General features: G+C 45.2%; 1 protein-coding gene across 2 annotated transcripts in view; it reads right to left on the bottom strand.

The window, feature by feature from the left end:
* The window catches only part of RABGAP1L (RAB GTPase activating protein 1 like), a 1225189-nt gene that overhangs the window by 110005 nt on the left and 1087203 nt on the right, over positions 1-27981 (bottom strand). For both annotated transcript variants that reach the window (XM_085601582.1, XM_085601581.1), the window contains exon 22: positions 3938-4030. In XM_085601582.1, coding sequence (XP_085457708.1) covers positions 3938-4030 — 93 coding nt within the window. The remainder of the gene's footprint in view (positions 1-3937; positions 4031-27981) is intronic.

The following is a 27981-nucleotide window of genomic DNA, read 5'->3' as shown; positions in this document are numbered from 1 at the left end:
TATCAGCAGAAGTGACATAAGGAACCTCTTAGGAGTCAATGTCTAGACAACCAGCACCCTTGAGGAGTGACAAAGAAGCCTTCAGCTGAGGCCCGCGATGCAGGCCCAGGGGGCTGAGCCCGAGGGGAAACATTACCACCTGCGCCGCCAAGGCCACCTGCGCCGCAGAACCGAAGCAGAGGCCGAGAAGGGCTCAGCAGGGCTTTTGTGTATTTGGGGAGGTTGGAAATTAAGAACATTCCCGAAAGTGATCTTGCTATAAGCCAGGTGCACGGTCGAAAATACAATTATCACAAAGTAAGTTTCCATTCCCCCGGTCAGTTGAAATACAGGAAACATTCGGGTTCTGAACGAGCAAGTGCGAAGGGGTCAGGGATGAGACTAGGGCGAGCAGTTCGGCACATGTGCAGAGCGAGCTCTGGCCATGCACTTCTTAACTGAAGCTATGTGGGTTGTGAGAAGCGGTTTTCCAAGCTACCACTTGGTGGCAGTATCGCCACCATGGCTGGACTTATCGCGGTACGACATCACGTTAAAGAGCTGCATGAGTGTCTCTCTAATGAGTGGGCATTAATCACCACAAGTTCCGGTGTTGCCTATTCGAGTGTGGGTCGTGAAAATGACATGTTGTGGGTCCGTATGTGCCAGAGACGTTTTAAGGCATGGGCAGAGTGGGCTCTGGCCCGGGCCCCAGCCTTTCAGGGATGCCCTAACACAACCAGCTCTGTTCTGCAGGCAGTCTTGTCCTGATGGCCTTGAATAATTCTTAAACAGATTATTTTAAATACCATTTTTATTTACTTTAATTTTAATATGGGTGCGAGAGTCTATTATAGGCATTTTGCAGTGAAATGTTGTGCTTTTCTTCCATGCAACATCCACAAAAAAGTTTATTTTAGATCAAAACAGGACCTCATAGATGAGAAACGGGAGGGCGTCACAGGGATTATTAGCAGTAATATTGGCGAGGGCCTGCAGTGCTACAACATTGAAAGCACACGTATCCCTGAACATTAGGCATGAACACATTTAGAATTCGGACCAGTGTGCCTGCGCACTGTCAGTGACCTGGCCAAAGAAGGCATGAAAGAGCGGAATACATTCATAGCTGTTTCAAACACGGCCCCCCAAAATACATTTGGCCTAGGGCCCCCAAAATCCTTAAGCTGTCTCTGGTGTGTGCGCCTCCGCTCTGTAAGAATGTCCTCTGGTAATAACGCTCTGCTGCCAATACCCCCGTAGTACACGGTGCCATGCAAGGCGCTGCCTAGCTAATCTGCCAGCAAAGTATTCTGGGCCTGGTGTAAACGTGTGCTGTTGCCGCTGCAGGGCCATTTCTACATTGAGGCTACAGCTGTAGCTGCCACATGCAGCCACGACAAAATGGCCCAAGGGGTGCTGGATTTGATAAAACGTCCTTGTTACTAGAGGAGAAGGAACTCCAAACGGCAAAATGTAATCTTGCCAAGGGTTCCAAAAATCCATACACATGGGCGTTACAGTGGCTTCCTGTCTCAGTGGCAGGCACATCATGCCTACTGACTGCACTGTGCAGTCTCAATCGGGTGGGTACCTGCATTGCACTTTCCATTAAACCACCACAACTGATTGAGGGTGTCTCATATGGCATGGGGCCGTTCAGCAGCAATATTTGGGTCCTGCCGCAGAACCGGCTTGGAATGTCCTTGGGTGAGCCCAATTCTTTCACTACACAACAAAAAGTTTGACGAAAGATGTTCAAGGCCATAGATGCCCATGCCAAGTGGGCCCTATGTGTGGGCAACCAGTTCATCAGTACCGGATTTGTGCCAATAATCCCAGAAAGCAACGTGCATTTGGCTAAAAAGTCAGAACTGGCTGAAGATGTCACACGTGGCACTAGGCCATTGGGCAGCTCTCTTGATCCCCATCAGTGGTACCCACATTTAAATTGCAGGGTTAAAGTGTTCTCCCATATCTATTTACTAACACCACCCGTCATCAGGCCACACTAGAGAGGAAGGCAGGAGTCAATTGGCAGCATGCAGCCATGAGGGTTTGAAGAAAAGGGTGCTTTCGTGGCACTTGCTGCATTTCTAATCTTAATCTCAGTCTTATTACATAATTATAATAATTTGTGATTTATAATTCGCACAGCTACCCCGAAGGGTTTCCCGACCCGGTAGGCTGGTAAGGAACAACCAGTTCCTGGATGTAACGTGGCGTGCAAGCCAAATTTGACCTTGAACACGTGACAGTGAAGCCAGTGAAGTTCCTACAACAAGTGAGAAACCGAAGCATATTTAGGTAAACGAAAGAGTCCTAGCAGCAGCATTTTGAACAATCTGCAAACGATGGACAGAGGTCTTGTCCGCGCCCAGGTACAGTAAATATCCATAAACCAATCTGGATATGACTAGAGCCTGAATGACAGTCCTTTGAACCGAGGAGACCAATATTTGTATTGTGGTTACTGTCACAAAAAACCCAAACTGCTGTAAGCCCAGCAACAAATCGACCATACTCCTAGTAAAACCAGGAGACTGTCCTATCTGCATAATCTGCTGAGTGCAAAAGGTGGAATAAAGGTCCGAAGCACCGCACTATTTGTGTACACTGCTTAGTCAGTAAATACACAAGCGCTTTAATCCGTACATTTCCTAGTGTCAGTAAACACAAAAGCGCTTTAATCCATAAACTATTCTACTTCTGCTCAGTGTAGATAAACGCCGGTTGTAAGCACTGCACTACCTGCATAATGTAAAGTATGCAGATACTCATCCTTTACCATTGCATCTATCTGGTTCTTAGTGTCGACAGATGAAAGCTAAATGCACTATCTATGCAAAAACATTAGTGATGGGAAACACATATGGGCCTTAATGATTGCACCATTCTCATCTTTTGCTTTGTGTAGAGCAACACAAAGGGTGACTACAGGCACTGCACTACTTCTCTCAAGTGGGGAGTGTAGGCTGACTCTAAGCACTACATTATCTACACAATGTGCTTAAGGCAGGCACACTTATCGAAAGGAAGGAACGCTACAACCAAGCACTTCCGGTCAGGGGAAATGTGACGTCATTCTCAGGGCGTGGCCATTGTGCTCTCAACTGCCACCTTAGACGACCCATGCAAACGGCACCATTTTTTTTGTTTTTTACATGTACATTTTTCCCCTCGAATTTGGCACCACACATAACATGGCATCCAGGAAGTGTGACCAGAGTATGGAACTCCTTCTCTCCAAACCTATGTATCACCACCTCGAAGGCTATCTTTAAATCTGAGATGCAGGTCCCTCTCTTTCAAAGACATTTTAGGTAACCTCCCCTCCCCAACTCTGCACTGATCGGCACCTTGAGGCTTAATTCCCTATCTCGAGTGTCCTAGGCTCTAACTTGTACCAGGCACCAGTCCACATCCTGTTACTCAATTTTTAGGACTACTGATATGTATAATTTATTCCATTCTCAAGTATTTGTGGGTTTAAATGTACCAGCATCTTTGGATAATGTAATTGTGTGCCTTATGTAATGTTCTATTTCAGTACTCTAATGTTCTTGGCTTATTTACATGTTTCAGCTTCTTGGATTATGTAATCTCGCGCCGTATGTAATGATCTATTCCTATTGTACAACCCTGTAGCACCTTGGGGGAATGGTCGTTCAAAATTCAAATGCACTAAGAAAATAAATAAATAAGCTCCCACCTAGTTTGCTTATGTGGAATGCCCGCCCCTCTTAGTGGTGCCAGGTGGCCGCAGACTCATGCCAGCTGGTAACAGGAGAGAACAGGAATCAGCAGCAGTAGCAATAGAAGAAGGGTGTGCTGTGCACTGGTGACCTGCAAGGCCTAAAGCACAGAGATCTCTAGGTCTATGCAGCTGTGTATTGCTACTGAAGGTCACCAGATGCTTGCAGCTCTGGAGGCGGCGGGCACAGAGCCATGGCCCTACCTTGTATCGGTCGATGGGGTCCTCCTGCTGCAGCTGGCTCTCTCGCATCGCCAGGTAGTCCTTCTCATACTTCTTCAGCCGCTTGGTGGGCACCTGGAGAAAGAATAATTCCCAATGTTAGAACAAAGCTTCAAGTTGAGTCAACCATTTTAAAGACAGACACATGACTCTCTCCCCTTCCTATGAACTGTCTGCGGTACGTGACAGCTGCAGGTCACAGGACAGCACATGCAGGGTCAACACAACAACACATCACACACCTTCCCATCACGTCACAACTAGTACACAACACTGTTATTTGATCTCTCCTAACCACCTGATGGTACTATTTGATGCTAAAGCAAGTCAGAAGTCCGCACCCCTGCTCCGCCCTTCAGAAGACTGGGAGCCCTGCTGCTCCATCAGTGCAGAGACCCTTCTCCTCTCTTCCTCACACTGTCAGTGGATACCAGTGCACTCCAGTTCAATCACAAATGACATACTTTGGGCACTTAACCCTCTGAGGGTACTGACGGGAAGTACTAAAGGATTACTCTAGGTGGTTGTAGAGGGTGGAACTCGGATACCTTATGACAATTGAAACCTGTCAATAAACCAGACGTTCAGGCAGAGCTACAGCTAATAAAAAACCCAAAGCAAATTTGTTTTGTTTTCTGGATTTTCCAATGCAGACCTATTGGCTTTGCCAATTATTGTTGCTGGTGCTATTTAGCATCGGCAAAAAAAGACAAAAAAACGATGATGCCCATGGCTTGCATACAGGAGGCCTTATGTGGCATGATGTCACAGGTCGCCGTGTATATGCACAAGCATCACCACATATGCACACTTATTTGTCATGATGTGGTGCTATTTTTTTTTTTTTTTACATTTTTAGGTTCCAACATGGCAGATGCCAATTTTAGAGCGAAAATTTGACAAAATACAAGCAAAAACACACGAGAACAGAAAGGAGTAGACCAATAGTAAACTGCAGCTGTCAGACCCTCCTTGAAGGATATGTGCACATATATATAAAAGACCATGCAGGAAGCGGTGTGGAAAAAGGCAGGAAGGGATGGGGAGAAAAGGAGGAGTAGATGGGGGATGAGGGGAACTAAAACAAAGCTGCTGAGCGGCAGGAGCAGCAAGGAAGGCTTTAAGATTTAACTTAAAAAAGGTCCGACCAAGAAGGGCGGCGGAAGCCAAGTAAAAGCTGTTGGGGTTGGTGGACGGGCAATACGGAAAACACAGAAGGGAGATTTGAGGCAGGAAGCAGCATACAAGAGAGATAGAAAGCATGTGCTCGCCCATGGAGTTGGTGGGGATTTTCGTATGGCGGAAGCATCCACTGGGCCACTAGTCCGAAGCAGTGAACTGGGATTTGGTGTCCGACTCATAACAACTTCAAACCGTGATATCTCCAGAAACATAACCGTGGGTCAAACGGTGCTGTAAAAAGAGGACCAGTCTAATACAAAGGGCTTCTGCCATAAAACCTGGTGAAGATTAAAAACAAGAAGTCTGTTTCTCTTGTTGCGTTGGAATGGGACAATATGGACTTCTGTGGGAAAAAAAGGACTGTATGGTGCATTTAGGGACGACACAGGCTTACGACACCCGCAATTATGGGAATTAGATCCACTCTGAAGGTTATCAGCCTTCTCGTTGTTGCATAAATCTAAGTGCTGATGGAAGCTAGCTGGAATGTAAGGTTCTTGTGGCTCCAGGACGGCACACTTCTTTGACACGTCATCCACTCAGGCTATATAGGCCTACTCTACCACCCTCCTGGTCAAGGGCCTGCTTCGCTCTGCCCATTAGACAACACAGCTATCGTGTCTTTCAGGACAGTTCACAACAGTTGGGATTCTCCAGATCCTAGGCGCAAATGTAACCTGAAGGGGAAATGGAGGCACACCAGGGTCTGCTCCTGCAAATGTCTGTTTGTGCAGATACACACCGCACTGACTGAAAGCCAGGGTCGAAGAAAGTCTAACCTACCTTCAAACCTCAGCCAACCAGCTGGGTGCATCTCCACTGGCTTTCTTCCTAAGCGTTAGCCTGGCAGCGAAATTGCAGGCACCCAAGGACCAGCATGTCGACTCCATGGTGCGACTCGACAAGCTCCAGGCCACGTCTCTGTCGTTAAGCGCATGCGGAGGGAGTTCAGGTACTGTTGCTTGAAACAAAAGTCCTGTGCACACGCTGGGTAAGTATTAATTAATGTCTACGAGAAACATTGTAATGTTCAAGCAAGAATGGAGACGGGGTCAAAGATCAGTGGACTATTTTTTTGAGTGAAATGTATTTAAACCTTCTTCAGAAGGGAAACATCAAAGGACAAACCAGCAGACACGTGTTTAATCAATCGGGCAGTCACCCGTGACTCTTCAGGGCTGAAATTTACGCATTAAGCAAGGGATAGTGTGACCGGTGATAATTCCAACTCGGCCAGATCGGGTTTCACAAACAAAGGAGGGCCAGTAGTGGCACATATGGATAAGGGGGAACGAGGGGAGGACAGACCAGTCACTTCCCTAGGTAGCAGCAACGAGGGATGACGGGCGGGTTCAACCGTCATAGGTTAACAGTCCGGGAGAAGTAGAATCGTTGCTCTTTCCGGTTGCGGAGGGTACTGTTGCGTAACAGAGGTCTTGGGCCAGGTATCACAGATAAGTTACGGCTCTTCAAGCTAAACCTCCAGGAGCAGCATACAAATTGTCAAAATGACAGGATCAAACCTGCAGAAGAAAGAACCATCAGTTGGTCAGCAGTCGCTGAGTCCTCCATAGGGCACCATTCATTCTCACATGGGCTTGTGTGTTCTGGCCACACAACGCATGCCCCCTAACACTTGTACACGCCCACCCACACAAGGGGGGGGGGCAGGGTGATGGGTCAGTAAGAGCACAAGACGACGGTCTCCAGCAAAGGTCTAAAATTCCTTTAAAGCCTGCAATGAAGTCTGGCAAAAATGGTGAGGGGGCGAGGGCGGAAGGTGGCGAGGGGTCTTGTGCGGACAAGATGACGGTGAAAAATCTATTAGTAATTACTTGAATTCCCAGTCTTTCTGGTTAGGCTAGGTTTTCAAAGTGCACAAATACACTGGAGCCCCCCTTGGGTCACAGTTACAGGTTATCAGACAGAAAGTAGTGAGAGTAAAAATCATCGGTGCAGGGTAAATAAGGCAGTCTCTGTGCATTCTACTCACTGCATTGACCTGCACATCTGTTTTCCCCGTTGCAGCTCAGTAGATCTTAACGCTAATAGCCCCGGGCTCTTTGGTCTTGTGGCAAGCATGGTCCTGGCCTGGGAGCGGATGTCCACCAGTGGTGAAACATACTTCTGGTTCAGAAGCAAGCGCGCTTAGCTGGGTAGAGACTTGAGGTCAGGATCCAAGCACACAACCTGGTCTAAGCAGGAGCAGACTGGACACTATTGACTCCCAAAGCCCAAGCAGCATTATTCATCACCAGCCAACCTCTAGGGTGCAGCTCTTACCTGTACTGGCGGCTGTGGTCCAGTATGTATTCAGTACAAGTCAGCGGCACAGAGGTCCAGTTCCCAATCAGAAGGCTCTGCTTAACTGTTTGGACAAACCAGACACTAATGAAAGGGAGCATTTGACTGGTTATTCCCACAAACTGGGGGATCCATGCCTGGCTGGAAGGAATGTGTATTTCAGCCTAAAGCCAGGCATCTTTTAAACACCTCCGTATTTGGTGACAACATTTCTGGAACAGCTACAGGAATTCAAGGAACAATGGGAGTGATAGGTAATGGAACCATCTGGTGATTTTTTTTTTATTCAGAAAAGGGGGAGGGAGCGTCAAAAAGAATCTGCAGGACGAAATGTATCTAGCAGAAAGAACATTACTGCAGGTAGGTAACGTGAAAACTGTTCCTGAAGCTACCATATGCGAGCCACTCTAGAAGCCTGACATGATGGGCTATTTTATTAGCTGTACGGAGGCGTCTGAGTGAAAAGAGACGTTTGAGTGAAGCATCCGAGTTCCACCGGGAAACTGTGAAGCTTTGCTTTTCCAAATTGAGTCTCCTCTTTAAATTGAGCACCCGAACATATTGCTTCAAGAATGGATGAAAGGAGGAGCGGGACCCCTCCACCAGAGCGCTCCGCAGCAATGCAGAAGTTGTCCCCCACTGCTGGAGGAACTGTAAAGGCCGCAGGGGGATCTTTTCCTGCCAACTCATAACAGCTGCACTACTGATGAAATCCACCGCCGAACTCTGCGCTTTCTGACAAACCTGCGCCACCGGTTTCCCCAAACCCCCACAAAAAAGTGATCATCTTTGTAAACTCAAGACTCATTGGATGAAGCCTACAATCACCCCTTCCTTTGAGAAATCTGGAGGTGGTTAAACGATACTGAAGACATCGCCGTAGTTAGATAAAATTCATAAACAGCCTGGAGCAAATACATAATAAAAGTTTACCTCTCAGTGTATCTAAAGACAAAAACTCCAACTCACAAGAAGTGGCCCAGAGGCCCGCCCCATCAGAAAAGTAAGAACTGGGGGGCTGATGAACAAAGTCATCTAGCAGTCCCTGCTCTGAAGGCGCGCTCTTCTACTGCACGTCCAGGAGCAGGCCAGGTCCATCTCAGGTACACCAGAGGTGCATCTCCCAAGCCAGACACGCCTGTGCCCACTGCAGAGCCCGCCTCAGCGACGCGAGTTACTGTAGTGACAGACAAATGGTGTCAGCACCGTGCATACCCGGCCCTGGCACGTGCCCCAGAGCACCGACGATAGAGAACAAAACCAGCCACTGCCAGGTGCCTGATACTGGAGACACACAGTGGCACTGATGGGGTCCACCAGGCTAGGCATGTGCTCGTCATGGAAGCAAACTCTCCCTGGCACCTGCCCCACGCACACAGTCTGTGCCCGCCACGGAAACATGCTCTGCCATGTCCCGGATCCGGTGTGCCAAGAGTTTTGTCCCCGAGACGAGGACTGTGGCCAGGTTATCACTTTGCCAGGGCAGCCCAAGGCCTGTTTGTTCAAGTTATTTTGTTACCTGCTGCCACTTTCAAACGTGCGGGACCTGATACGCGGTGCGAGGACAGGGGGCAGGTTGGTGGCATGGGGAGTGCCATACGCGGGCCCTGGCAGTGCAACAGCAGAACAGAGCTGGGACTTCCCAAAAACAGACAGAGCAGCTCCACCAACAATGGTTTTACGACCTTCGTGATTTTACCACTTTTCACCGTTATTTGCAGTTTCACGGCTTGATAGCTTTTAGTGTCTCTCGCACATTTGGAGATTTCAGTACATACAGACAGCATCACTTTCATGGCCAATAGCTACTTGACATATTCTGTCGATCTAAAGTTTTAAAGATTTTTGTAGCCAGCTCGCACCGTGGACCAACCAGTCCACAAACTGCATTTCTGCCCCGGCGCCTGTGTACATTTGGTTTCTGCGCTGGGTGTGCACCGCACATTATTTCACAATTTTATCTGGGCCCAGGAGCAAGGCTGGGGAGGAGCCGTGAACACTGAAAGTGCAATGCACAGAGACCGGGAAAAGTACAGATGACAGAGAGAGGGAATTTACTCATACTAAGACAGGTAGACGCTAACTCTGGGAGAGGGAGACACAAACTGTGTCAGAGAGGTGTAAAAAGGGGACAGGGAGACAAGGATACATTGACATGTAGACACTGACACTTAAGAGATACACTGATATGAGTTCAGAAAAGACCATGGCATTAGAAGAGGGACACTGGCCAGGTCTCCAAAAATCATAAAAATATTACTAGAACTGCAGGTCTAGAAACGCGAATAATTTACTCCACCTTATTATAATGTATTTGACCGGTAAACTCATTATGTCATCCAATGCAAATATTTGTTTATGCAGAGCCACCTTTTTTTCATGAACACATATGAGAGCACCTTTCAATATGGGAGTTCAGCATTCCTGCTGTACAAAAAAACTATTTGGTATGATCTAAAAGACTAAACGTTTGTTCCATGCATAATCAAAATCCAGCTCACATATAGGGTACACACAACCCTTCTCATGTCTCTTACTTCACTCATAGCATTGCAATCAGGGCGGGGCAAGAATGTTTCTCAGTTCACCTTTAAAAACTAACTTTTAATAAATATAATACTAAAGCATGGGGTGATGGTGCATAGAGGCAGCACATTTTCCTATGAAATGGGCAAAAACATTCCCACTAACATGCAGTTTTACTGATAAAACAATATAGTGTACTAACAACAATCTGTGGAAATTGGGTTTCAAGAAACAGATTTATCATTTGCACATCAAGTAAAGCGTTCTGATTTGTTTTTTCCTATTAAAATATTTTCTTCATCATACAGAATTACAAAACAAGGGCTTTCATAACTACTGAAATGTATTTGAAATGTTTGTACAGTTCACTTTTTAGCTATTTACATGTGTGTTAGAATAAAACATGACATCCTACAGCCTTTCATTTCACACTTTTTGTACAGCATGTTCCTCAGACAGTTCACTTTACAAAATCCTCGAACGCTGCAGCCAGAGAAAGAAAAGTAACTGTAGATGTAAACTGACTTTTGAGCTTTGTCTCTGAACACAGAATAAATGCGACAAGCTAAAAACAAGGTTTAACGTGTCTTTAACGCTCCTTCACTTTGTGAGTGAACAGGACACCTAATGTGTGTCAGCTGGTCAGAAGGGACGAGTAGGCCCTGAATATAGCTCGCCCTGATAAAATACGACTTGTCATAGCGAGTGGGCGAGTAGATCGGTTGAGGCCTGCTGACGCTAGGACAAACAAGGAAACAGACACTGGGGCATGGAGACACAGACACTGACTTGGGGACAGACACTTAGGGAATACACTGATGTAAGGATAGCGAAGACACAGAGACATAGGATTACTCACACTAGGACAGAGGAAACACCAATACACGGGAAGGGAGACACAGACACTGCAGCAGGGAGACACTGACACATAGGAATACACTGACATTGTAATAGAGAAGACACTAACACTGGACACAGGGGCACAGACACTGCGACCGGGAGATGCAGATAATGGGAATGCGAGAGACACAACCTGTGATAGGCAAAACCAGATCCCAGGACAGGGAGACTGATGGTGGGACATGGGGACACACAGTTAGGAATACGCAGATATTAGGGCAGAGACACTGACATTCAATGGGGGAAACACTGACAGATATGTAATGAACCAATACAAGGACAAAGACAAAAACTAACACTAGAACAATACAACTAACACCATGGCAGGAGTCTCCATTCTTTTCTGTAAGGAGAGTTAGTTCTGACCAGTGAAAAGCACAGGTGCTACAGCAGGTCAAGCCACTCATGCAGTGTTACCAGACACCCTCAAACCCAGGTTCATTGATGTTAAGCCTAATGTCCACAGAGACAGATATGATGGTTTGAACAAAATACTTTGACTAGGGGCACTATAACAGGGCTGCCATATGTTTCAGCGAGAGTGTGGTCTTTGGAGGATGTATGAACATGTGTGCAAATTGAAAATATGTGTATGGGTAAATGAACCTTTTGCCATATGTGGCACTGTTACATGTTTAACACAAACATATAACCATTCATTTTTTTAAATAATGGGAGAAATTTAAATTGCAGAAAACAGTTCAGCAAAAATGTTCATATTATGGAACATTTTCCTGTACTTTAAATTTCTTCCCCCCAAAAAATGGCTGCATTTTTCAGTTACAAATATGACACCCTGTCTACTAGCCACTGGGAGCAAGACTGCAACACTTTGAAGTGGGGAAACTGAAATGAATAGTCAACTTAATCAAGTTAATGCTTCATTTTAATTTTCTCCCATTTAAAAGCATTCAGAAACATCATTTTGTGCTCATGCTCCCATATTGAGTTGACGGGGACTTAAGAGTTAAATACCTCAAAGCTTCAGTTCTTCACCTCTCTGCCCCACCCTGGGTTATAAATCTGATTCAAGCACTGCTCATTATCAGGCCATATCTGCACCCTGATGATAATAATGTAAAAATAAACACAGCCTTCCTTTAACTTTAAAAGAAAAATGTGACCATGTACTGTATGAAAAGTGAACCCAAGGCTGTGATCTACTCTGGAGGTGTCTGTGAGCTACTGGTATCATGTAAATCAACCGTTTGGAGGTACCTGCACTTGTGGAAGGAGAAATAGATACTAGCACACAAGTAGACGCCAAAAAGGACAGTAAGACAGTGCTCCTGGGATACAGATGGAAATAACACTAGAACAGGGTGACACTGATTCTAGGGCACAAAAGAAACTACCACAAGGACAGGAAGACACTGATAATAGGATCCAGATGGAAATAACACTAAGACAATGTGACAGTGATACTAGGGCACTAACAGCAGGAAGGCAATAACCAGAGGAAAAGGTAGCATTGAGACACTGGGACAAAGAGACACTGGCACTCAATGTACCAATACTAGCACAAAGCCACACTGGGTCAGGGAGACACTGGACAGGAAGCCACAGTCACTGTCATCCACTCCACACTCAAAACACAACACACCCATAAAGCCACATAAGCTTGGAGGAAGTTCCACAATACCAATCTCCCTGCAGAACCCCCTTCCACTGTGCTAGTTCACAACTAGTAGACAAAAGCATCCGTCTCTAGACACCCCCCTCCACCCCGCCCCAAGAATCCAATTACAAAGCAAAAGCTGCGCTGTACACAGAAACAGAACAGTCCAAAAGGGGCCAACCAAAATGATGCATGGTTTAACCACATGTACAGCAAGGAGAGGAAGAAGACGCAAAACATTTATATGTCATCGGGAGGAAAAAAGAGAGGTATGACAGAGAGCTGAAGAGGCCAAGCACAGACTACGAGGTGCACCAGTGCTGAGATAGCAGAAGTGAAGCTGGACGCAATACAGGGGGGGTGTAGGAGCACAAATGGACAGTTTGGATGGGGCTGGTGAGCCTCACTGGTGCAATATCATGTATTAGGCTAATAATAAGGTATACTTCATTCCAGCAAGACAATATGCTGCTTCCTGGTATCAACATTCTAACTTCTGCCAGATTTGCCACTCACAATTACTGTCCATCAATTTTATCCCTAAAATTCAAGTAATCATTGTTCCTAGTAAGACTGTCTTCCATTCTGGAGAGTGCTACCAACCTCTGAAAACAGGAAGTGATATCAGGGGAGGAGAGTGTGATCACAGTGCGCAGCAGCAAACTCTATCACAGTAGCAAAGTGTGCACAAAAAAGTAAAATGTCATTCGACTTTGCATCGACGTGAAATGGCGACTGTTCAAGTCGGTTCCTCGTGGCTGTAAACGATCAACAGGTGGGTCTTCCTGCCCTCCACTGACGTCACTTTCTATTCAGTGATTGGAATCAGCTAATAAAATGAAGGACAACCGAAGTCATAGCTTTCCATGGGCAAGAATGCTCATAGAAAGTTAAACATTAGGATACACGGTTAATGTTTTAGATTTAGCAGATCCAGAAAACGCTCAATCAGTGACAGCAAGGAACAACATTTTGTTTTTAGTTAAAAGACGTCGGCACTCTTCCCCTGCACGGGTTATTTATTGTACACTGAAGCCTCTGGAGGCGAAAAACCCGGGGGAGGCTGGTGTTTAATTAGTTAGAGCTAAGCCCTGGCCTTCAGCTGGGAGCGGCAAACTCAATCGCGTGATGTAATGAAAATTCCTTGTTAATGAACGAACAAAAGCGTGGAAGAGGGCTTTGCATGGAGGGATGTCTTGTGCCAAACCTGCACGGATTACCCGCTTATCGCCACCACTGCAGGCGATGCTAAAAAAAATGTAAAGATTACAGAAAACAGTATGTTCTTGGCCTACTGCCCCAGTAGTCTTATTCTAGCCCATGCAGGTCTGTGGCATTGAGAGCATCTGTCTTATGGCCCTTCCTTTATACTGAAAGTCCTATCTGAAGAGACAATGTGTACTCGCGCCATGAACATGGACTGAGGCTGCTTTTTGCCAGGATAAGATAAGGTCACAGTGAGCTCTGGCACCCCCCAAATTATGTTACAAGTATGGATTGTGCAACACTTTTTTTTTTGTTTGCTTAAGCTTTGCAAAGTTTTAAATTTTTGCGCTGCAGTTTTCAATATTTACACGTGCATGCGTAAAGTTCTTCGGCGCTTTCCACTACATTGCAGGATAATTTTTATTCAGACTAACCACACAAGGCAGAAAATGTATGATAACTTTCTCTACATAAGTATCTTTTGCGGAACTTTTCCATGCACAACAGTATTGCACAAGAGACATGCAAAAACACATAAGACCCCCTATTTTACTAAAGTTCAATCAGGATTTGTATGGCAAAATTTGTCCAGCCCAGATTTTCACACGAATAAGCCAAAAAGCTAAAAGTCACAACGCTGCAATTACCCACAGAACTTTGTGACGGCTGCTAATACAACAAGCATTAAAAATGCAATTGGTCTCGCCTTTATTAAGTTAAAGCCATTTGCTTTGCTATACAATACCATTAGCAAAGCAAATGGCTTTAACTTAATAAAAGGCGAGACCTATTGCATTTTCAATGCTTGTATTTATGTGTTGTGGGTTTTCAAAACATAAATAAAGGCATTGTCATTTACAATGCCAAAAGCTCAAACTCGGAAATGCGAGACCTACTGCATTGCAAATGCTTCCCAAGATATGTTATCGGTACAGCGTGCAAAGAACACAATCGTCCTAGAAAGGTCACATAGTCACACATTTCTATTTTCAACATTTTCACTCCACCAAAACAAAAAGCATTTCTTTTACTGACTTCTTCATGGTAATAAGTATGTAATTGCATTTCTAAAATGTGTGCGTGACTGAAACAAAACAGCCAAATCAGGGCGGGGTAAGAATGCCAAAACAGATCTCAGTCTTTAAATGCACAGCAAATGTGGCAAGATAAAAGCAAGATTTATAGCCCTGTTTACAACAGAGCTCTGTAAACCACAAGCACTGGTCTCCAGTGTTGCACCTTAAAGAAATAAATAGTGCCCCAAACTGAGTAACAACACAAGTAACTGGGGCAGTCCTTGAAAATGGGCGGAGCTTTGAAAGTCCCTATCCTGAATACAGCAGGTCTCACAGAGACAGCGCAAGCGCTGCCTAGGTGAAACCTAAAAAGATTTGTTTGTCACACATCACAACCTGCTACTTAAAATCTTCAATACCAAAAAGGCATTAATGCTATAAGTGACAAATATATGCCCTAAATCTCTCAGTGTTGCAGCAACAAATGATGGACGGATTGCTGAATAAATCAAACATTCACCCCCAGTCAAGAGATCTGGGGTAAAATCCATTTTTTGGTCACTACGCCACCCCAGTTTGGACCCAGCCATATGTAAATCAGGCTTGACCCTGTTCCTCATGCTAACAGTCTAGCCCAAACTGCCAAGCCGAGTCCTCCCAGGACCGGAAATGAGCATCCTGGGACCTGTTTCGGGTAACACTCCTCATCAGGCAGGCTAAATTAAATCCAGTGGCACAGCGAGCCAGGGACCCACGTCTAGACACACCCGTCCCATTTATGGCAATAAGTGCTGTGGCAGAAAGTAACGGACGGAATAATGAATGAATCAAACATTCACCCAGTCAAGAAATGTGGGGTAAAATCCATTGTTCTTTAGTTCGCTATGCCACCCCAGAGAGGAACTGGCTTGGCAGTTCGGGCTGGACTGTTCCCATGAGGCGCAGGGCCAAGGCTGGTTTGCATATGGCTGACTCCGAAATGGGTTGGCGTAGTGAGCAAAAGAACAGTGGATTCAACCCAGATCTCTTGACTGGGGGTGACTGTTTGATTCTTTCAGCATTCCATCCATCATTTTTTGCTCCAGCACTTTTCACCCCAAGTGCGATGTGTATGCCCAGGTGTGGGTCCCTTGCTCGCTGTGCCACTAAATTTAAGCTAGCCTGGCTGGTGAGGGGTGTTACCCTGAAACCAGTCCCAGGATGTTTGTTTCCGGTCCAGGGAGGACCTGGCTTGGCAGTTCAGACTAGACTGTTACCATGAGAAGCAGGGTCAAGACTGATTTGCTTATGGCGGGGTCTAAACAGGGGTGGCGCAGTGAACAAAAAAATGATGGATTTAACCAAGTTCTCTTGACTGGGGGTGAATGTTTGATTCTTTCAGCAGTCCGTCTGTTATTTGTTACCACAGCACTATATCTCAGTGACAAAATACACAAAAAACGTGGAACTAAAGACATGCCCAGGCTATAGTGCACAACACAAGATGAGCAGAAGGATACATCTGTCTATTCTATAAAGCATCCTCCCAGAACGAACAGTGGCTGGGCAATATCTTTGCCATCCATGGTAATACAGAATCAGTACTGTGGCTTTATGGGTTATGTAGGAGACACAGTGTGCAATGTCCATTCTTAGGTTATCCAGTTAGTGTACAGTGGTGGCACCTGTAAGTATGTACAGATATTCTCATGCCTTCCAACAGGGGCATATTTGTGGTACTATCCAATTGAAGCCAACTCATCAAGCACAGTGTAAAATGCAAGCGGCTTCCTAGACGACAGAGCATACACATAGTGGGTAAGTCCTCTTTGGTCACTGAGGTGTTCAGTTCCCTCACCTGGTTCATATAGCAGATGTACAGCACATGGCACCAGCCGTGTCACACAGCTAGACTGTTTTGCTCACTGCAGGTTACTCACTGGTTGTACGCTTTCTACTAGGGCAACATGAGGATATTGATTATCTGTCCTTACCGTGTGATTTAGGTGTTGTTCAGACTCTTAAATTCCCATTTTGTATTCTTGACAGTAGATTGTCTATCCCTCCTAGCTCAAATAGACCCCAACTCTTTTTCCCCAGATCATGCAAAATCAATAAAGGTACTGCTCTGCAAAATCAAACTAAGCAGGGAAAATGGGCAAACGAATTTAAAAGAAAAACAAACCTCACGTAAAGGTGCACATGGAGTACCAACGAACTGAATTGGTAATTTAGGCAGACGTGCATCTTAAATATGGAAAATATATAACTCGCAGGTAGGAACAGAAGGTTAACACGTTCCTAACTGCTATTTCTAACTTATGTAGAGGTTGCGGAGGGCGTCCCCTCCTTGTACCAGGAGGGTATTAGTGAGTGTGGCCAGCCCAACTTCTAATTTTGCAAGTGCCGAATAAAGCTTGAAATTTCTACATATAAACTTAAAACCATCTTCACATTCAGCAGGTGTAATTCAGTTACCGAGCACCAGCAAGTCATGCTGCTGGTTTACAATGCCAATCCCCTCGTCATGTTGGGTATAGTCCCCTATAGGTATATCGGGCAGGGCAGTGCGGTTGCCTTCTCACAGGTCACACTGCAGTTGTACAGTACCGTCACTTCCTAAGGGACCAAGTACACGCTGCCTACACCTACATATGTAAGATTATCTTACCCTCCTCCCGCTATACACACCCATCAACTCACCCTTATTTTGAGGGGCTCGACCTCTTTTCAATGGCAATCATTCATCTAAAAGCAACGTTCCTCCATAGACTTTAAAAGAGTCGCCCTCTTTTGCAAATCACCATCAGCCTCCCAAAAATGGTTGTCCTTAGTTCACAATAATTGGGTCGCTCTCCTCGGTTTCAGACTTCACTCGCATTTACACGCCAACAGGTTGACAGGTGTGCATATGGCTAAAGTCCGAAACTCCTTCATTTCTTTTCAGCTTATTCGTCAATTAAGGCTCCACTGACCTGTACCTGGCAAGACCAGCAAGCCAACGATGCCTCAATTTATACAAGCATCACCGAAGCCCTCGCCTTTACAATACGACAGATATACTGAAGTTCCTGCCACTAATCCACACAAGAGTCTCCTCATACCTAGCAGCGCATGCTTCAAAGCCAGCAGCCGCCCGCTGTTGCTTTCCGGCACCTGACTTTGCCCTGGGCACTCGCTTCTCCTATTCTCTTCAGCCCCTACTAACGACTTGACTACCGGGTCAAGCTTACTACTAGCTTTCCCCATGGCCAGCCGGGGCCTGAGACACTGCGCGCAGCCATTCCACCATGCCCCGCACACCCTTCATCAACAAACTTTATTTTCCTTCAGTGCAACGAACACAACTATGGAGGACCGAAATGTGACACCATTTGATCGATTCAGAAGACACACCAGAAGGCCTAATGAGCACTATGCACAAAACGACAACACAAGCGGCTGCTATCTTGAAACTATGCAAGGATACAATTGGTTTGCAGATGCTATTTAAGTACACTTAAACAACAGTATCGATAATAAAGAAATGAAACAAAAACATTATGACTGTTTAATAATATATATATTTCCACAGGGAGGACAGTAGCTTAAATTTAACTTCAAGTGGAATGGTACTTATTCATATAATATATATCCACGCAATCTACGTTTGGGTTAGGCAATCTTTCCATTTAAAGCTTCACGGTGGGTATTATTGCTTTCGCAGATTGTAAGAAACAGACTTGTTTTTTTACAATGGCTGCCAATATAGCGTATGCAACGGGTCAAAATCCTATGATCCTTAGCGTTGTCGTCTCTCTTCTATTCTAACGCTCCGGCCTGGGTCTTTGTCTGACTTTCCATGAGCTGCTTCCTGTTCCTGCTTCGTTCCTCGACTAGAGCGCATGATCTCGCGCTGGTTTGTGTGCCTTGCAGAAGGCTGCGTTGCCGAAAAACAGCTTAAGTGTTCAAAATGGAGAGTGACACCGAGCACGAGGTTGAATTCAACAGCGCTGAGATCAACAGCAAGTGCCCAGCGGCCAAAAAGAATGAAGAACAGGTGCCAAAGAGATCCTGCGGCACGGGTGAAACAAGTACAACTGCGCAGCCGGGAGGAGGGACAGTGACGTCTCTATGGAGAGAATGCGGCGTGAAGGCAGCGTGATTTGTAATGCCCAATCACAGAGCCGGACTGGTGCGTGCAGGCAGCGTGACGGAGAGCCGGCGTGAAGACTTTTCTTATCTGCTTGTTAAATAAACAAGCAAATAAGAAAAGTCTTCACGACCGCCGTGAATCAGGCGAGCCAGTCCGGCAAAAAGTGAAAGGGAGGCAACGAAAAACCCTCCTTTCCAATGGGAAGCCAGCGTGTACCATAAACGCTGACGCTACCCAATGGAAATGAGGGGCGGGCTCGAGTCCCCTTCTCGAAACTCATTTGTTTACTATAGCTCTCGCAGGCGAGTAGCGCATTCGTGCCCCAATGCCAGGCGAGACCTAAAAAACATACATCACATACCTCAAATTACATAAAGAATCAAAAACCTTAAAAAGGTACAAAGTATGTTCTGCATATGGGTGGGAAACAAGGCGGTTCTTGGATTTTTGTGGTAGATGAGATGCTCCAGGATGGTGGTAAAATTGGGTTTTGTGAAGGCATCAATCTGCCCTTGAACTGTTTTGTTAAAGTCTGTATTTTACTTTAATAGATAAAAGTGGGGTGTGTGGCCGGGAGGGTCAGAAGCTGTTTTCTCTAAAGGTAGGTAGGCTGGCGTATTACTTAAGTGAGTCTTGAGATGTTTTCTGGAAACAGCCATGTTGGAGTGGGGAGATGGGAGGTAGGAAAGTGAATAGATTATTCCCAGGCGTTAGACTGGAACCGGAAACTTTTGATCAATCCTCTTGCACGACAGTAGGTGGCCTCGTTTGGCTCTGCATGGTGTCATTAGAGCCAGAAGTGACATGCACGGTGCTTATATAGGAACCATCCCAGCATGCTGACCTCAGTTCTTGACTGTTTTTCCGCACCAGAAGCACAGAGCCAAGCTGAGGAGGAACGACTAGTGCGCCAAAGTGAGGTCCTGAAGGATTTCTTAATTTGAGAAGACTGTTTGCAGAACGGGAAGGATGGGATGGTCGGTAAGGAATATGCGGCTAGATAGAGTTCTAGCAGATAAAGCATTATTGAAGGTAAATAACTTGTTCATCTGATATAGACTTCCACCCGCGGATTCCTTACCTTAGAACAGACACCTAAGCAAGTGAGTCAGCAGACTGACTATTGAAGCAGTAGTGTTTGGCAAACGTGTGCAGTGGTGCCCTAGTAGCAGCTTGACAGATGTCTAGGACTGGGACCTGCTAGTCAACACAGTGGTCGTAGCTGTAGCTCTCAGGGCACTCTTTCTTAGCCGTTGCATAGCAGATTATATTGCAAAGGATGCTTCTTCAAGATATGGTTCTTTTTTGCTTTGCCTTTCCTTTGCCCCAGCAAACCCAACAAAGATTTGATTGTCCACCAGAAATTCTTTGGTACGATAAATATAGATCGACAATGCTCTTTTGGGTAAAGTGAAATCTCTTTGGTTGTTTAGTGAAGTACAAACCAGAGGGTAAAATCCCAGATTTTCAATGTTTGTAACATGTGAGATCCAGCAGGGACTGACTGTCAGTGCAATCTAGGGCAAAGCGGGCAGAGCCTGCTGCCAGGCATTAATAAGGCCATGGGAACTTGGGTTGAACAAAGGACAAGGGTCTAGTGTAGCTTGTGCCACAGAGACCAGGGGAATACATTGGAGAAGGGAAGTGCTTCAGTGGTGCCCTTCTTGTTACAGAAACGCAGGGTGCCAGGCTGGTGGGCGATAATGCTATTTGTAAAGTTTATGCCACTAGGCCCTTTGATGTTTGCATCTAATGAATGTGTTCCGAAGCAGTGAACACTGGAAGGATCAAAGGCAGTGTTGGGCCTGCAGGGACTGGAACAGTGACTTGCAGGTATTTAGACGGGTAAGTTAAGTATTTTTCAGACCATCACACTGCCTATTATTCTATCCTATATCAGCAGCTAGCACTAAGGATTCAGGGAACAGTAATGGTGTCGGAAGAAAGCAATGTGCTCACTAGATGTCTTACGATTCCTCTTTAGGCCCCAACCCATGTACAAACCGCCTTCAAGCTCCTAACCACAACAAAAAGCCATCAACTGACCCTTCAGTACATCACTTTAAGGACAGGTGATCCAGTTGCGGCTCAAACTCAAAATATTCTTCAACACTCAGATCCATTGAATATGTCATATGTCTGACAACATTCCTGGGAATACTTTTATTCAGGCACCTGTATTAAGTCGCATAGAAGAGAGTTCCCCCAACACACTAACCTACATGGAACAACTCAAGATCTACCAACTGGACCACCAGAGCCTGGAACACCAGAGCCTGATGGTCCAGTCCTCACCTTCCCGAAACAGTACTGACACGTTCCCAACCGCACCTTCGGTGGCGCGTTGATGTCGCGTCTGGTTGAGGAATACTGGCTTTTCAGGGTAGGTCCTCTCACATTAGGAGATCCTTTAGGGCCACACTTTGGCACATTAGTCATTCCTCCTCAGCTTGGCTCGGTGCTTCTGGTAAGTGTGCTGGTGTGCCACCTAAATAGGCACTGCGCACATTTCTTCTGGCACGAACGACACCAACGATGCCACCTACTGGCGCGCAAGAGAATTGCAAAAAAATGTCTGGTTCCAGTCTGGCACGTGAGAATACTCTTAGGTAAGGAATCTGCAGCTAGAAGTCTCTTTATTAGATATGTTAATTTTGTACACTTGTGTCTCCGAAGTGGTAGTAGTGAGCAGTCATGGCGTACTGTAGGTTGTAGTACTGGCAATGGAACTCAAATACAGAATGAATAGTAACAGCACTAAATAAGCTTAATATCTTGATGAATAATATCTTTTAAGATGGCCTGACACAGAGGAGCGGGTTACAGAATAAGACCATAAAAATGTGCTGCACCACTCAAAGTTCACCGGCTTCAAATGTTTTCTGATGTCTTTGTATGTGTAAAGTGTATATAGGCACATAAAGTGTCCAGCAAAGCGATCATGTGAATTTAATCAATCCAAGTACCACCTGGACAGTACATGGGTCTTCTGATTTTCTCTGGAGTCCTGAAGTTAATAGTTAGTGAAGGGGGCTTCATGGTTTTTTTTCTGGAGCCAGGAGGTTTAAGCCATGGAGGGGGGGCGCTGCGGCGATGAATCTTGAGTTCTTCTATATAGGCAGGTGTGTTGGGGGAACTCTTCTAAGCAGCTTGAACAGATGCCTGAATAAAAGTATCAATGCTATCAAGGTAGGCGGGCTTACCTATGTTATTCATCCGCAGAAGATCTGGGTGATGAAGAGTAGCACTCTGGAATCTTTTGGATTATATAAAAGGATCCTCACCCACAGGTACCACCTATGATATGTGCCCTGGGGGGTTGATCATGTACTCCTCCTTAGGTAATGATGTATTTAAATTGTATTTGGTAACTCCCTTTGCGGCTCTAGAGTGTTTTATTGTTGAAAAAAGGCCGTTGGCTTAGGTTGTTTTGAGAAAAGTTTTTATTGATTCTATCCTGGTTGTTCCAAAGTATTATTATACTGTAGTTGGTACCACGGCCGACACGTGTTTCGCCCTATTTGGTCATTAGGATCAGGTTTTTCTCAAAGCTTCACAGTTTTTCAGATGTTCTAAAATCATTTTTTTACAGTACAATGGTCTTCAGATCAGTATCAGGTAATCCGTAGATGGGATTTCAGAGCGTGGTTTAAAGTCTAAGTCCCGGGGTAATCCTGTGGCATGCTTCATCATCGGATCCTCATCCACGGCACGTAGTATGAGTGGGAGGGCTCGATGTGATTTATAAGCAGAGCTCTTACTGTGGAGGGATCTGTAATTAAAATTGCCTGCAGGGTTCTCCGATTATATTTAGGTCAATCGTTTATTATGGAAACCTTTGGCATGGTTAAAAACAATTATAGGATGATATTGTTAGGGTGTATTATGTCCCCCAAAATCGCTTTAAGCTGAAACCTGTGACAGCTGTTATGGTGTGTTATGTTAATTTGTGGTCTTGCTGAACATAATACTCCATAGGTTATTGTTGCACTTTTTTTTACGTGTTTGAGTTCTAGATCATTGGAATACTTAACTGTTGGAATGTGAATGTCCCCAACGTGGTAAACCCCTCGCTCTGAGTACTTCACTGCATGTGAAACTCCAAGCCCAAATTTTATTTTGGGCCTAGTGTTTTAAGCTAACCATGGCCTGTTCTTGACAATGTGAGGTCCGGGACCTGTACTACGACATCGAGGGGGGGCACAAAGAATGCCCTCGTGCTGGACAGTGATTGTGTGTGTGGGGGGATTCGGGGGAGTGGGGGTTGAGCACTGAAGTCAGTGGGATTCAGTGTGAATGTGCCTGGTTTTTCGTGGCACAAGACAAAGCATGAGTTTAGCTTCTCCAAACAGTAGAACTGTGTGGCTCGCATTCCTGTGGATGAATGGTGGCAATACAGACACCAAGGTGAGGAGGATGGAGACACGGCTGCCTTCAGAAATTCCATGAAGACTGGTAGCAAGGAGGTGCTGTTTGGTTCTTTCAAGGGAGGTCACTGTGCAAGCAGAGGCTACATGCTGTGCCTGACCCTTCCACGTCATCAGAAGCACCATCATACGGGTAACTCAACCCTTAGTTCACTGAGAGAACAGGAGGTCTTCAATGTGGGCCCAATAATTGTGCACAAGGACTTGAGACTATGCCCAAATCAACATGTGGGGTGTGAAAATAGAATCTTACATTACTATTGCTTTAATGTTAATGTTCCCATGCACCTATATGCGTGCTAAGTTTCATGACTCTAGAAGGTCTAAAAGCCATTTATTTGCAGTAGTACATTTGCACATTTCCTGCATGTTGTAATAAAGCCTAGCCTCGCTTTCGATATTGGCAACCAGGAGCGAGATTTTAAGAAACGAATGAAGTCTGCAGTGTGATCATGTATTGTAGTGGGGCTGCCAGGATATCGCACATTTTCTCAGTGAAATGACCCTACCACCTGCTCAGTAACGACTTTCTGGTACATGTTTACACTCCGCTCCATTGTCTTGTTTTGAGAGAAAATGTAAAACAAAAAAAAGTTCACATTTGCATGCATGTTTGCATGACATGCTCCAACTGGTTGTTTTGGGTGAGAAGTTGAACTCTAGTCGTTTGAAATGACCATTGTCTCCTGATTATTGCTGTGCTACTGGCTATTTTGTCATTAAATGCATGTTAGCCTTTTGGCTTCCCAACGTGTTTTTTTTATTTTAAGACAGGTAAGAACTACCAAACTGAGTGATGCATCTAAACCTGTGGGGGTGAAAGTGGAGTAATCTGCACCTGTTACTAGAGTCGCCGTGGTGGGGAAGAGAGTACTGGGAAAGGGGGTACAGCAACTGGAGACTGGAGTCCCACCCTGTATTTGCTAATCCAACTGAATTGTGCAGTATTTCGTTTTGCTTTGTGATTTAAGTACTTTCTTTTACATGAAAGACAAGAATTGGGCTGGACATTAGGTTATTTTCAGTTTGTTGACTGCTGAGTTCTGGCTCTTGCACCCTCGCTAGAGTGAGAGTCAAATGTGGAAATGGCTGTACAGTTTACAGAGGCATGGCAGGACGGCCCCAAGTCACCGGAGGCAAACGACTGTAACCACCACTGTTGGGGCCCAACAGCCCTGTCTACCATGTGGCCGCTAAAACGAGTTTGACGCTGTCCATCTATCGAGTACTGAAATAATTCAGCACATCCCTACCCAGATTCCAGGCAAGTTTTACATCTCATTCAAGTATCCAAAAAGTGAGCAGTGATTAATTATCCCGTCTCAAGCCCGGAGGAGCCCCTGTGCATTGCCACCCCTCTACTGTCTACTCCCTGTGACTGGTGGAATGAACTTGCGGTGAAAATGTGGCCGCAAAGGTGGATGTTCAAATTGAATATAAAGCTATAAATAAATGAAACCAGAAATCTGGGAAAGACACAGGATAAAAGCAACCATATACAAAAACAAACAAAAAATGTAACCTAATGACTCAAAGAATTTACCAAGCAACCATTAAAGAACTTCCCAAACAACCATCAAGAAAGCCATTAGATCTTTCTCCTCTTACCACATCGGACAGGCAACAACACAAACTAAATAACTCTTCAAAATGGTCTTTGAGTTCTGTGATGTTCCGTGACCTGCACCAACCATTCTCAGTCCTTCACAACTAGTTAGCAGGACATTTCAAATAAAGCCAATAATCTTGAATCACGTGTTCTCTTGAAAGGACGCAAGTATCACCCCCTCTTGATAATCATGGCAAATCATATACATCTACTAGAAAACCTACAATTTGCTATTTCAAATCGCCATCAACTAAAGGAAGCAATGAAGTAATCAAAGCTAATAACACGGCAGCTCATCAACACCCACAAACGTATTCATAAGCAATGGTCTGACATCCTCTGCTGCATTACCAGGAGGTGCTAACATGAATTACTCCCTATCAATTGGAGTGCTCCACAGAGACCTCAAAATATCCATCATCGTGTCCCTTTTAAAGAATCAAGGACTTCACCAGAACGATGGTACCTATCACGACCAATACCCAACAGAGTGTTCCTAGTTTAGCTACATAGAGGGTGACTTTCTCTTAGTTCTTTGGCTTTTGTTGAAAAAAAAAAACATTTAAAAAAACACAGCAAGCTCCTCTCGGCGAGAGAAGTAGGTTCAACCTGGAATTGCCCACAAATCTGCACTGATTGCCACCCGGGTTGAACCTCAAGGACACTGTTCATTCACATGGAGGTGATGCCCAACCGTACAGAAGCTTTTGAGACTTGACCACCAACTCTTACTATATAGTCTAATCAAGACAGGAATCTTGGGGGGAACAGATACCCAAGACACCTGCTATTCTTGGGTCTTACACTTGCCAAGCGGGACACTGCACAACACTGGAAGGCGGCGTCCCCACCTAGTATAGGTAATTGAAGAAAGCAATGGATAGATGCCTGTCGGCTGAAGTGGTGGTGTTTCAGGCACGGGGAGGTCCGCAAAAGCATGGGGAAAATATGGGCGGGCTGGGCCACGCACAGGGGCATTGACCTATCGCTCTTGGGGCCTCCGGTTTCCCGGAACCCGATTGACAGACTAGTTGTGAGCAACTCACCAGTTTTAATGCTACGGGGTGGCATGTGTGCGTGGAGCATGATTACATATTATTACTATATGACGACTACAGGGTGTGTGGTGACGGGTTAGGGGTGGGGGGCTTTGGTCTGATGTTTTGCAGACCCTCGCTGGGGTTAATATTGGGTGCCGAGAATTTCTACAATCTGCCTGTAACATGTATAATGCTTTGCTCCTTTGGCACCATTGAAAACCAATAAAATTTGTTGTTAAAAAAGAAGACCGGAATCTTGGGGTGGTAATAGGGGAAACAATATGTTGATTGCCCTGGGCCGCCTACTGGAACTAGTATCTGTATGCAACTTGTTCTCTCTTGTCCTTACATTTTAACAGAGCGGGGCTTCCTTCACCGAGCAGTCAGCCGGGTGAGGTGAGGCTTTCCTCCCACAGAAAGCTGGGTGAGTCAAATTTATGTTCTAAAAAACTTTATTGATTCGTAACAATGTTTTGGTTTTTGATAACAATGACAGTGCATAAAGGGCACTGTATGATATGAGTCATTGATGCTGTGTACGTGTGTGTGAGAGAACTTTCTTATGGTTTGATTTCTCCTAAATCTTTTTAGGAAAGAAGATAAAGCTCTTGTACCCAAGCAAAAAGATTGCTAGTCTGGTAGGGTGGCTGTTGCCACACTTTATTTGATAATAACATCGTATTATCTTAGAGGATTTTTTGTTTTCACATTACTCTCACTGAATAGATTAATCCTGCGGTAGCCTTGTTTCCAATCAATCTAGGTCCTGAAGAAAGCCGGGTTAGTCAACCATTACGGCTGAAACATGTCGACCTCACGAGACCAAGTCAGGAAATAGTCATCTTTGTTTAAGACTATTTTGGTTTTAGATATGACACCTGGGCAATCCCTAATAAACATATTTTTTGCCCACGTAGTCATTTTTAATGCACTTTTTACGTTAGAGCACTGCACATTTTTCTGAGTCCTCAATAGTTGATTTATACACTGTGCCAGGAGACTGTTCTATCTTGGGATCACTAGGTCGGGCACCCAACAAGGCCGGCTGGCTCGATATTATGGGCCCAGACCTCTATCCCTCAGAGTCTCAGATGACGAAGCTCCGCCAATAAGGGTGGGCTGATGGACTCTTAACTTCTGGCGTAGTGATACACTGACTATTTGAAGAGGTTCTCACCTTGTTCACAGCATCTAGTGACTTTTTGTCTGTTATGTTTGGACTTAAGACCTTCCGTTAGTTTGTTTCTCCGCCTACCGGGCACAAAAAACATGGACAGTCACTGGAAAGTCCAAGTAAAGCCCCCCGTCCTCCCCCGAACGTCAGAATGGATTCAAAGAATGGACCAATGTGCAGCGGCAGGTGAGGCAGTTTACAAGAATAGAGGTTGTGCAAAGAAACACTCCAAGATCTTGGGGGAAATAGTGGGATTACTGCTATGATCTCTCAAACAACACTTTCTAAATTCTTCCCTCATGTATCCCTCCTTTGACTCATCCCAAAACTCATTTTCCTACTATGATCTCCCTAATCCATTTCTAGAGAGTCTTGCCTCTGCCGTCTCTCCTTTCACTCATCCCAAATCTCATCTTACTATGATCACCCAATAATCACTTTCTATTAACTTCCCTCTTCTATCTATCCATTATCCTTTACAATCCAACAGACTCAAATGTCCGTCGCTCAAATTAACTCATATTTCCCTATTTTAATCTAACACTGATCTTTTTGGGTCCGAAACAGCGTGCAACTCGCCGAAAAACACTTTGATGCCTCGTCAGGGGTAGTAAGCGCTATATAAATACAATTACATTTACTTCCAAATGACCTGAACTCTTTCAAGCTTATTTGATCATCTTAGGACTGGAAAACCATTCGTCCTGCACATCTCTGGCCAAATGAACGCCTCATAGCTGTAGACCCCTGGCAGCTAAGGAACCACGTCAAGCTTAACTCTTCCATAGTAGAAATCCCTGTCTGTCAATTATGGTAGAATTGTGTCCCTTGCTTTTCATAGCCTCCGGAGACTGGGCTGCAATCCACGCCCATAACAGAAGTGAAGTTCCTAGGTGTAAACATGGACTCC

The sequence above is a fragment of the Triturus cristatus genome, chromosome 4_2 (assembly GCF_964204655.1).
Source record: "Triturus cristatus chromosome 4_2, aTriCri1.1, whole genome shotgun sequence".
Taxonomy (NCBI): domain Eukaryota; kingdom Metazoa; phylum Chordata; class Amphibia; order Caudata; family Salamandridae; genus Triturus; species Triturus cristatus.
The sequence above is the reverse complement of the archived record's forward strand: the minus strand, read 5'-3'. Positions and strand labels throughout refer to the sequence as shown.